This window comes from Oncorhynchus nerka, linkage group LG5 (assembly GCF_034236695.1).
Source record: "Oncorhynchus nerka isolate Pitt River linkage group LG5, Oner_Uvic_2.0, whole genome shotgun sequence".
NCBI classification, from domain to species: domain Eukaryota; kingdom Metazoa; phylum Chordata; class Actinopteri; order Salmoniformes; family Salmonidae; genus Oncorhynchus; species Oncorhynchus nerka.
In genome coordinates, this window is record NC_088400.1 from 15,805,150 (window position 1) to 15,818,213 (window position 13,064).

General features: G+C 42.4%; 1 protein-coding gene across 1 annotated transcript; it reads right to left on the reverse strand.

Annotated features, from left to right (window-relative positions):
* Window positions 1–3,862: 3,862 nt before the first annotated feature.
* LOC115127294 (homeobox protein MSH-D-like) lies at window positions 3,863–6,225 on the reverse strand. The gene is made up of 2 exons (XM_029656916.2): window positions 5,747–6,225; window positions 3,863–4,834 (listed from the first exon to the last, which is right to left on the reverse strand). The coding sequence occupies exons 1-2, from the start codon at window positions 6,111–6,113 to the stop codon at window positions 4,365–4,367; spliced, it is 837 nt and encodes a 278-aa protein (XP_029512776.1). The 5' UTR covers window positions 6,114–6,225; the 3' UTR covers window positions 3,863–4,364.
* Window positions 6,226–13,064: the final 6,839 nt, after the last annotated feature.

Sequence of the window (13,064 nt, forward strand, 5' to 3'; positions counted from 1 at the left end):
CTATCCTAGGTATTCCTTAAAGAGGTGGGGTTTCAGGTGTCTCCGGAAGGTGGTGATTGACTCCGCTGTCCTGGCGTCGTGAGGGAGTTTGTTCCACCATTGGGGGGCCAGAGCAGCGAACAGTTTTGACTGGGCTGAGCGGGAACTGTACTTCCTCAGTGGTAGGGAGGCGAGCAGGCCAGAGGTGGATGAACGCAGTGCCCTTGTTTGGGTGTAGGGCCTGATCAGAGCCTGGAGGTACTGAGGTGCCGTTCCCCTCACAGCTCCGTAGGCAAGCAGGGCCGACTTCAAAGTTCCCAAACATTGTTACAGTAATAATACACCTAGCTATTAACTGACCTAACTGGTTAAATACATCTAGCTATTAGCTGACCTAACTGGTTAAATACACCTAGCTATTAGCTGACCTACTGGTTAAATACATCTAGCTATTAACTGACCTACTGGTTAAATACACCTAGCTATTAGCTGACCTAACTGGTTAAATACACCTAGCTATTAGCTGACCTACTGGTTAAATACACCTAGCTATTAGCTGACCTAACTGGTTAAATACACCTAGCTATTAACTGACCTAACTGGTTAAATACACCTAGCTATTAACTGACCTACTGGTTAAATACACCTAGCTATTAACTGACCTAACTGGTTAAATACATCTAGCTATTAACTGACCTAACTGGTTAAATACATCTAGCTATTAACTGACCTAACTGGTTAAATACATCTAGCTATTAACTGACCTACTGGTTAAATACACCTAGCTATTAACTGACCTAACTGGTTAAATACACCTAGCTATTAGCTGACCTACTGGTTAAATACACCTAGCTATTAACTGACCTAACTGGTTAAATACATCTAGCTATTAACTGACCTACTGGTTAAATACACCTAGCTATTAGCTGACCTAACTGGTAAAATACATCTAGCTATTAACTGACCTAACTGGTTAAATACATCTAGCTATTAGCTGACCTAACTGGTTAAATACATCTAGCTATTAACTGACCTAACTGGTTAAATACATCTAGCTATTAGCTGACCTAACTGGTTAAATACACCTAGCTATTAGCTGACCTACTGGTTAAATACATCTAGCTATTAACTGACCTACTGGTTAAATACACCTAGCTATTAGCTGACCTAACTGGTTAAATACACCTAGCTATTAGCTGACCTACTGGTTAAATACACCTAGCTATTAGCTGACCTAACTGGTTAAATACATCTAGCTATTAACTGACCTACTGGTTAAATACATCTAGCTATTAGCTGACCTAACTGGTTAAATACACCTAGCTATTAACTGACCTAACTGGTTAAATACACCTAGCTATTAACTGACCTAACTGGTTAAATACATCTAGCTATTAACTGACCTAACTGGTTAAATACATCTAGCTATTAACTGACCTACTGGTTAAATACACCTAGCTATTAACTGACCTAACTGGTTAAATACACCTAGCTATTAGCTGACCTACTGGTTAAATACACCTAGCTATTAACTGACCTAACTGGTTAAATACATCTAGCTATTAACTGACCTAACTGGTTAAATACACCTAGCTATTAGCTGACCTAACTGGTTAAATACATCTAGCTATTAACTGACCTACTGGTTAAATACACCTAGCTATTAACTGACCTAACTGGTTAAATACATCTAGCTATTAACTGACCTAACTGGTTAAATACATCTAGCTATTAACTGACCTAACTGGTTAAATACATCTAGCTATTAACTGACCTACTGGTTAAATACACCTAGCTATTAGCTGACCTAACTGGTAAAATACATCTAGCTATTAACTGACCTAACTGGTTAAATACATCTAGCTATTAACTGACCTACTGGTTAAATACACCTAGCTATTAGCTGACCTAACTGGTAAAATACATCTAGCTATTAACTGACCTAACTGGTTAAATACATCTAGCTATTAACTGAGCTAACTGGTTAAATACATCTAGCTATTAGCTGACCTAACTGGTTAAATACATCTCGCTATTAACTGACCTAACTGGTTAAATACATCTAGCTATTAACTGACCTAACTGGTTAAATACATCTAGCTATTAGCTGACCTAACTGGTTAAATACATCTAGCTATTAACTGACCTAACTGGTTAAATACATCTAGCTATTAGCTGACCTAACTGGTTAAATACACCTAGCTATTAGCTGACCTACTGGTTAAATACATCTAGCTATTAACTGACCTACTGGTTAAATACACCTAGCTATTAGCTGACCTAACTGGTTAAATACACCTAGCTATTAGCTGACCTACTGGTTAAATACACCTAGCTATTAGCTGACCTAACTGGTTAAATACATCTAGCTATTAACTGACCTACTGGTTAAATACATCTAGCTATTAGCTGACCTAACTGGTTAAATACACCTAGCTATTAACTGACCTAACTGGTTAAATACACCTAGCTATTAACTGACCTACTGGTTAAATACACCTAGCTATTAACTGACCTAACTGGTTAAATACATCTAGCTATTAACTGACCTAACTGGTTAAATACATCTAGCTATTAACTGACCTAACTGGTTAAATACATCTAGCTATTAACTGACCTACTGGTTAAATACACCTAGCTATTAACTGACCTAACTGGTTAAATACACCTAGCTATTAGCTGACCTACTGGTTAAATACACCTAGCTATTAACTGACCTAACTGGTTAAATACATCTAGCTATTAACTGACCTAACTGGTTAAATACACCTAGCTATTAGCTGACCTAACTGGTTAAATACATCTAGCTATTAACTGACCTACTGGTTAAATACACCTAGCTATTAACTGACCTAACTGGTTAAATACATCTAGCTATTAACTGACCTAACTGGTTAAATACATCTAGCTATTAACTGACCTAACTGGTTAAATACATCTAGCTATTAACTGACCTACTGGTTAAATACACCTAGCTATTAGCTGACCTAACTGGTAAAATACATCTAGCTATTAACTGACCTAACTGGTTAAATACATCTAGCTATTAACTGACCTACTGGTTAAATACACCTAGCTATTAGCTGACCTAACTGGTTAAATACATCTAGCTATTAGCTGACCTAACTGGTTAAATACATCTCGCTATTAACTGACCTAACTGGTTAAATACATCTAGCTATTAACTGACCTAACTGGTTAAATACATCTAGCTATTAACTGACCTAACTGGTTACATGGCATTAAAATGTTTTTCTTATTTGTCCACTGTGTCCGCATTGTGACCAGATTTCCTGGTCACTTCCTGTATGCAAAATATTTGACAGCTATTCTTTCAAAAGAATGTTTATTTCTTTTAAGACACATTGATGCCATAAGTCAATGTTTCCACCAGTCAATGATTTTAAAAGGGCAGGAGATCATTTAAATGGTTTCACTGTCCAGATCTGTCTACCTTTGCGTGCCTGACTACCTTCGGAGGTGGTCAGGAAAATCAGATCAAAATGCGGTCTTTCAATCATCTACATCTGAAAATGTGGGCACAATCAGAATGTGGACAAGATAACAACAAATGATACATGTTAGTACCGGGTATAACAGGGCTTGAATCTTACTCACTCTAAAAAAGTATTAGAACTGTTACCCCCTAAATGAGGTGAATTAGTCTGTACTACACATGTTTTAAAGCTCCAGGTACAAAGGTAAAGATCCTATCAAACAATCAGATCGATACGTGATTAAACAATCCACTTCCATATGAAATTGTGGAGAATTTAAGCAATTTGTTCTTTGTATTTACCAGACATTGTAGACGCATAATAAAATGAATTGAAATAGAAGAGATGTTGGAGGTAAACTCGCATATCAAGACAAGAACAGCAAATAACATTTTATTTTCAACATCAGACCACAAAATATTTACACTTGTAGATACATTTCATAAAATATATATTATATTACATTTATTTAATAAATATGTTATTATAGAGCTAATCTAGTATTTTGGGAGTGATCAGACACACGGTGGATCAGTATCCTATGAAATGATCCAACAAACTTTGGCAAATACAGCACAGGTCAGGAGGTCAGGGCTATAGAATAAATGAACAATGACACTGCAATGGGTGTTGGAACTATGGGGTGTTCTGATGCGCTAGGCTCTTCCGTAACAAACCAGGGAACACAAGCTACCGTATAACCATGCACACTTCCACATCTGTTGAATATATCAAAGTTGGTCCAGCACAATATATTCAAGGCATCCCTGAGAGTTAGGGTATAATTTGAAATCTTGTTGTGAGGTTCATCGCATTCGCACGCACACACACACACACACACACACACACACACACACACACACACACACACACACACACACAAACCTTTCAGGACAGGTGGAACAGTCCGTACCCCATAGGTGAGGTGTACACCCCCAGATGTGGTTCTGTTTTTAACAGAGGGGTGCGTCTGAAGGGGAACCCCTGTCCTCCGTACATCCCTGAGACCCACCCACCCAGACCCCCTAGACCACCCAGACTGACACAGAGGGGAAACGGCAGCGAGGAGAACCCCGGGTGATAGAACCCCGGCTTGGATCCAACACCTGCGGCGGACATCTTGAGTTTCTCCGCCTCTGCCTCCTGCAGTCTCTTGGCTTTAGCCCGTCGATTCTGGAACCAGATCTTTACCTGGGTCTCTGAGAGAGACAGGGAGGAGGAGAACTCAGCCCGCTCAGCGATGGACAGGTACTGTTTATGATGGAACTTCCTCTCCAGGGACAGGAGCTGGGAGGTGGTGAAGGGGGTCCGGGGCTTCCTGTTGGTCTTGTGTTTCCTTAAGGAGGGACTGAGCTGGTCTGGAGGGAGGGAGGGAGGGAGAGATGTATCATTAGGCATAGTGAGTGTTTGTGGTATTTGTCAACATCCATTAGCCTAATAGACAGAAAGAGAACATGAATCAAAATACATTGTACAAAACATTAATAACACCTGCTCTTTCCATGAAATACTGTAGACTGACCAGGTTAATCCAGGTGAAAGCTATCACCCCTTATTGATGTCACTTGTTAAATCCACTTCAATCAGTGTAGCTGAAGGGGAGGAGGCAGGTTAAAGAAGGATGTTTAAGGCTTGAGACAATTGAGACATGGATTGTGTATGTGTGCTATTCAGAGTGTGAATGGGCAAGACAAGAGATTTAAGAGCCTTTGAAGGGTATGGTAGTAGGTGTCGGGTGCACCGGATTGTGTCAAGAACTGCAAAGCTGCTGGGATTTTCACACTCAGCAGATTCCTGTATGTATCAAGAATAGTCAACCACCCAAAAAACATCCAGTCAACTTGACACAACAGTATAATTGGAGTCAACATTCCTGTGGAATGCTTCCTACACCTTGTAGTGTGTGGCCTGATGAATTGAGGCTGTTCTGAGGGCACAAAGGGGGGATGGAACTCAATATTAGGAAGGTGTTCCTAATGTTTGGTATACTCAGTGTATATACACAAATACATACATTTAGCCTTCTCCCCTGATGATATGCAGTGTTTTGAATGGTTATAAAGAACTGATATTGATCTGTAGACAGTGTACAATAGTTTTTTGGGTATTCTAACTCAGAAAGTTATATTTTTTCCACATAGGCTACAACTTCTAAAATACATTAGTAAACATACATAATGGATATTTCCCAATTGATCAGCATGGGACAAAAAGTTACCAGGCCATAGGCTTTTCAATAACCCTTCTACATAATAAGGTTGAGCACTTACTGAGCACTGGAGCCAAATTGGACGCAAAGTCCCCTGGTTCCGACGTCCCTAATTTAACTGTCGAAGAAGACGGGTCAAAGTTGTGAGGAAAGTCTTCTGTACTAGACGCCTCTCTGGACACCGATATAGAGTAATTCCACAGGGGAGAGATTATCGTACCGCTGTGGCGTCTCCCTCGGTCGCCAGGAGTTATTCTATCCAACATAATCGCATCCACACTGAAAGGTAAAGGTGATTCGGGTCTTTTGTGCTCCTTGAGCTGCGTCGGTGGTCGAGGAGTGCCCTCATAGGTTGAAAATCCATCTGTCGAATCTACTCGAGAATCCATGCTTCTTATTATGCCAAAATAAGATGTTGACGAACACATTCAATTTGTCCTAAAGGTAATAATAATATGCGCATCTCAACTGTTATCCGCGGAGAGGACAACAACTTCTGAAGTCTGTGTCTAAACTCATGAGAACACTTGTTTATAGCACTGGGACTTTCAACCAATTCAACCCCTGACAAAACTATAGAAGAGGAAGGAGACCTGTGATTGGCCTGTGAGTTTCGGGGATTTGGGTGTGGTCCTGGGTCTTGAGGTTAATGACACCCTCGAGACAGACTACACTCAGGGTAAACACGAGGTCGAGTAAATACGAGCCTAATTTACAGCTAATTGCGTGAGAAGGAGAAGGAGAGGGAGGAGGTGGATGGAAAATTGATGAGAACTATTTTTCAATTGTTGCTCCCTCAAAGAAGGCTATTCCAAAAATATGTAGATTAAGCCTGCTTTACCCCGTTTTCCCAGAATAAAAATATATAATATATATTTTAAGAATTCATATTTTGAAAAATATTCTACATTCAACAAATGATGGGCATTAATCTAATACGATGAAAAATATTACATTTAATAAAATACTCTATCAGTGCAGTAAGTACATAGACTGCAGGTTGGCTGACAACATCATGAAATTGATGTACATGCATCCATGGGGCTGAAGGCCTTGTGTTGTTATGATTCTGAACAGTCAGATAGCTAGCAACAATGACAAGAAGCTGTCACGTGGGGAATCGTAGATGACTCGTTTCAGCTTGTTATTGATACCATGTCTTGTTTTGACGCTTGTCACGTATGCTAATACAGGTCAAATTCACTAGCAGGCTAACCAACAAGTGTAACAATATTTTTGAGAGACAACAAATGCTCATTTTGCAAATCTATTTATGTTTTCAATAAACATTTGGAGAAGAAATATAGTTTACATGTTGTCAACATTCCATTCACTCTAAGCCAACCATCTGTTTTGCCCCAAAGTTGTGCATGCGTCAGTTTTGTTCCCAAACAACCCTCCCGTCTACTCATCAATAGAAACAAGGTAACAGTAAACATGTCATCCCCCACAAATGCTGCAGTGCCCTGTTGGGCCAATTGAGATATGGCGTGTGACTAACACATTTCTGTTTATTACTAAACTCCCGCCTTGGGGCCAATCAGTGTACTCTTGTAAATGCCAGATCTCTATGGAAAGATGCATCATTTATCCAAGTTTCGTCCAAATTGGGCTAGTGCTGTCTGAGATATCACATGTGATGAACGTACGGACGGAGACAGAGCCACAGTCCCCTCCCCAATTTCATCGTGGGGGACAATCATGGGAGTGTTTTTGCCAGGGTTATCCCAGTGCAGACTAGTCCAGTGCTGCTGATAGGGGGGCTGATTCTAGTGGTATCTTAGAGGCCTTCTACTGTATCTCCCTCTCGGCTATTAGCTTGATTTTGTGTGTGTGTGTGTGTGTGTGCGCGCACGTGCGTGCCTCTGTGTGTGTGTGTGTGTGCGCGCGCGTGCGTGCGTGCCTCTGTGTGTGTGTGTGTGTGTGTGTAGGCCTATGTGTCATCACAACTTGTCTCTGGGCGTCGGTCGGTGGCAGAAAGATGAAAGCGGATCAGAGAGACAACTTAACTGTTGTGTTACCACATCTCTGGCACCATGGAGCCCTGAGTCTCTCTACTCATGTTGAAACTCGCTATGACCTCAAATACCACTTTGGTAGTTAATCACAATGGTAATCAATAAGAATGATGTCAGTCAGTCAGCCAGGGTCCCAAATGGCACCCTATTCCCTATGCAGTGCATTACTTTTGCTCAAGGCCGATAGGGCTTTGGTCAAAAGTAGTGTACTATATAGGGAATAGGATGCTATTGGGACGCAACCCGTTTGTTTTTCTACTTCAAACCTCATCTCAGCGTACTCACTCCACTGTGAGAGCGAGGCATTTGGAGAGGGCTGATGGTTGGAGGCAGGCAGGTTAGTAAATGACTGTCATTACATAGTTGTTATTAACACCTTGTAATTAGGCGTGTGGAATCCGGCTCCTTTAAGCAGGATTTAAGGGTAATGAAGGTAAATTACTACCTTCCTGAGGTGTGTGGCGCCCGCTCACAATAACCTCAGTCTATCGTCTCACAGACTGAGCAGAGCTGTCAGGCTAGGGAGTGTGTCGGTGTGTGGGACTATTTGAAGCTCAGATATACACTACATGTCCAAAAGTATGTGTACACATGCTCATCGAACATCTCATTCCAAAATCATGGACATTAATATAGAGTTGGTCCCCCTTTGCTGCTATAACAGCCTCCACTCTTCTGGGAAGGCTTTCCACTAGGTGTTGGAACATTGCTGCTGGGACTTGCTCCCATTCAGCCACAAGAGTATTAGTTAGGTTGGCAACCAATGTTGGGCGATTACGCCTGGCTCGCAGTCAGGCGAGGGTTCGATGGGGTTGAGGTCAGGGCTCTTTGCAGGCCAGTCAAGTTCTTCCACAACGATCTCGACAAACGATTTCTGTATGGACCTCACCTTGTGCACGGGGGCATTGTCATGCTGGAACAGGAAAGGGCCTTCCCCAAACTGTAAGATTTCCCTTCACTGGAAGTTCACTTCACCATGAAAAACAGCCCCAGACCATTATTCCTCCTCCATCAAACTTCACAGTTGGCACTATGCATTGGGGCAGTTAACGTTCTCCTGGCATCCGCCAAACCCAGATTTGTATGTCGGCCTGCCAGATGGTGAAGCGTGATTTATCACTCCAGAGAACATGTTTCCACTGCTCCAGAGTCCAATGGCGGCGAGATTTACACCAACAAACTGACGTGTTGGAAAGGTGGCATCCTATGACCGTGCCACGTTGAAAGTCACTGAACTCTTTAGTACGGGCCAATGTTTGTCTATGGAGATTTCATGGCCGTTTGCTCAATTTTATACACCTGTCATCAACGAATCCACTAATTGGAAGGGGTGTCCACATGCTTTTGGCCATGTATTGTACCTGTAGGCCTTGCCCCAGTACATAATAATAATAATTATAATAATAATAATAATAAATATATTCTGTCATCCAAAACAAAGTGTCTCTGTCCTGTAGAGATCAAGGATGCTATTCAAACAAACGCATAATATGGAAAATCTAGAAATGATGTGTGACTTTCCCCACTAAGGCCTATTTATTGCCTGACCTCCCTAATCTTACCCCACTAAGGCCTATTTATTGCCTGACCTCCCTAATCTTACCCCACTAAGGCCTATTTATTGCCTGACCTCCCTAATCTTACCCCACTAAGGCCTATTTATTGCCTGACCTCCCTAATCTTACCCCACTAAGGCCTATTTATTGCCTGACCTCCCTAATCTTACCCCACTAAGGCCTATTTATTGCCTGACCTCCCTAATCTTACCCCACTAAGGCCTATTTATTGCCTGACCTCCCTAATCTTACCCCACTAAGGCCTATTTATTGCCTGACCTCCCTAATCTTACCCCACAAAGGCCTATTTATTGCCTGACCTCCCTAATCTTACCCCACTAAGGCCTATTTATTGCCTGACCTCCCTAATCTTACTACATTTGCACACACTGCATATAGATTTTTCTATTGTGTTATTGACTGTATGTTTGTTTATCCCATGTGTAACTCTGTGTTTGTGTTGCACTGCTTTGCTTTATCTTGGCCAGGTTGCAGTTGTAAATGAGAGCACACACACACACACACACACACACACACACACACACACACACACACACACACACACACACACACACACACACACACACACACACACACACACACACACACACACACGAGAGAGAGAGAGAGAATCATGAAGGCCTAATGATGCAGGGGGGAGCGAGGGGCTGACACCACAACACTAATGCTCAACTGATTACAGAGCACAGTCCAGACACACTGGAGGCACTTACGTGTGTGTGTGTGTGTGTGTGTGTGTGTGTGTGGTGTGTGTGTGTGTGTGTGTGTGTGTGTGTGTGTGTGTGTGTGTGTGTGTGTGTGTGTGTGTGTGTGTGTGTGTGTGTGTGTGTGTGTGTGTGTGAATCAATGTGTTTACACCACCATGCAGCCCCAGCCTCATGTAAACACATGCAAATCAATTAAAGGCCTCTCTTTCATCCCCACGGTTTCCTACTGTGAAATGTGTGTTCTCTCTCTGTGTGTGTGTGTGTGCATAGTTTAATGAGAAGAGGCAATTAGTTAGAAAGGCAGTTGAGTGAGAAGAGCGGTTGATATCACAGCACAAGAAAAGCATGTGTTCATTGATATGTTGACATCCTTAGATTACACCCATTAGTCATCTCCTCTCATCTCTTCTCTCCTCTTTCCTCTCCTCTTGTTCCTATCCCTGGTTAAGGGGGCAGAGTGGCCACACCAAGCCCAGCAGGGGTCTGTCTGATTGGAGATAGACACTGTCACCTCTTCCCCAGATAGACAGACGGCCAGCCTTAAGGGAATGTTTTCATCTCTCTGGTCGTCCAGACCACTACAACCCTCAGTCCCATTGATTAGATACCATACAATTAGCACTGACACACACACACACACACACACACACACACACACACACACACACACACACACACACACACACACACACACACACACACACACACACACACAGCTCTCTGTCTGTTCCATCTTTCAGAGTAAAGCTTGTGTAGCTCTAGCCACTAGGAAACCAAAATACATGGTTTCCTAGACGTAGAGACCAGGGCGAAGGAATGACTATGGGGCGTAGACTAGCAGCTTTACTCTGTCTCCTCTTTAATGCAATTCTATTTGAATGCAGTTTTCCACTTGATAATATTTTATCCTAATTGCTTCAGCATAGACCCTGGTCTAATCTACCCCAGAAGCTAGCCTGAGGTCACAATAGGCTACAGTCTCTTATTCTGGAAACCAAGGGAAGGGTCTATATTGTTGTACAGAAAATGTAATGGCATTTTCTCTACCACAATACTTGCTTCACTAAAAACCTTGGTCTAATCCACCCCAGAAACTAGCCAGAGGTGTCAGTAGCAAGGACAAAATCCCTTAAGCATGAAACACTCGAGAATCTCACTGCCCCTTTGTCTGCTGATACTGTAGGTACTTATCACAATGGGAGGCCTTTCCTTCTCTTGCTAGAACAGTGGCCAACAACTTGACTTTGAACCAATTAGAGAGCACAAACCCCTACGTGGGAAGGGCCAATAGGAGTGACAAGAAAAAGGAAAAAATAGTCAATTTTCTCTGTACATCCACGGTTAAATATCATGAGACATTTACACTTTATATGCATTGTAGGCTATGGGAGGGAAGCTAGCTAAGTGCAGAGATGCAATGCACAACACTAAATACTTCCTCCAAGCTAGCTAGTATTGACATTATAATTAAATCACAATGGATTATTTTCCATGAAACAGCTGCCTGTGTTAGTGCAGTGTCCTTATTACAGGCAACCCCCCATTACAGACAACCCCCCTATTAGCTATGTTGTGCTAGCTAGAGAATATGCTTACATTAGCTAGCTAGCTAGCTAGCTAAACATTTGTCTATGGGCTGGCACTGGTAGTACGAGATTATGAAAAGTGTATTAAATTATTTCTTCATCTTCTTGCTAGGTAGTTATTTAGTTGTGGTCGTCTGGCTAGTAACAACAAGTTTTTTTTGACTAAATAGAAACATTAGCGCAGTTAATCTAGACCATAAACTAAGCAGCACACACAGACATGCATCGCTAAATAACGCTACTCCCACCTTCTGATTGGATTGTTTTAAAATGGCTGAGAGGCTGAACACTTCAAGCTATTTGCTGTGTGTACACAAAAGAGTGACTGCCGACACACTGTTTCAGAGATGCTAAGTACTGTCGGCATGCAAATGTTTGACAATCCTACTGATGTGTCTGAGCTATGGAGGGTTGCTGTGATTGGAATCCTTGAGGAGAACCAGATTGTAGTTACTGTAAGACGGATGTTCTCCTCTATGGACGGGTCACAATAAGACAGCCCCCCTATTACAGACAACCCCCCCTATTACAGACAACCCCCCTATTACAGACAACCCCCTATTACAGACAACCCCTATTACAGATTACAGACAACCCCCCATTACAGACAACCCCCTCTATTACAGACAACCCCCCATATTACAGACAACCCCCTATTACAGACACCCCCTATTACAGACAACCCCCTATTACAGACAACCCCCTATTACAGACAACCCCCCTATTACAGACTGCCCCCTATTACAGACAACCCCTATTACAGACAACCCCTATTACAGACAACCCCCTATTACAGACAACAGACCCCTATTACAGACAATCCCCAAGTATTACAGACAACCCCTATTACAGACAACCCCCCCTATTACAGACAACCCCCTATTACAGACAACCCCCTATTACAGACAATCCCCCTATTACAGACAACCCCCCTATTACAGACAACCCCTGACCCCCTATTACAGACTACCCCCTATTACAGACAACCCCCTATTACAGACAACCCCCCTATTACAGACAACCCCCTATTACAGACAATCCCCCCCTATTACAGACAACCCCCTATTACAGACTGCCCCCTATTACAGACTACCCCCTATTACAGACAACCCCCCTATAACAGACAACCCCCTATTACAGACAGACCCCCTATTACAGACAACCCCCCTATTACAGACACCCCCCTATTACAGACAATCCCCCCCTATTACAGACAACCCCTGCCCCCCATTACAGACACCCCCCTATTACAGACAACCCCCTATTATTACAGACAGACAACCCCCTATTACAGACAATCCCCCTATTACAGACAACCCCTAATACAGACTGCCCCCCCTATTACAGACACCCCCCTATTACAGACAACCCCTATTACAGACAACACCCTATTACAGACAACCCCCTATTACAGACAACCCCCTATTACAGACACCCCCTATTACAGACAGACCCCCTATTACAGACAAACCCCTATTACAGACAACCCCC

Coding starts and splice junctions, on each gene's coding strand:
- LOC115127294 (XM_029656916.2), bottom strand. CDS start 6,113: ATGTGTTCGTCAACATCTTATTTTGGCATAATAAGAAGCATGGATTCT. Junction 4,835..5,746: donor CAATTTGGCTCCAGTGCTCA/GTAAGTGCTCAA, acceptor CCCTCCCTCCAG/ACCAGCTCAGTCCCTCCTTA.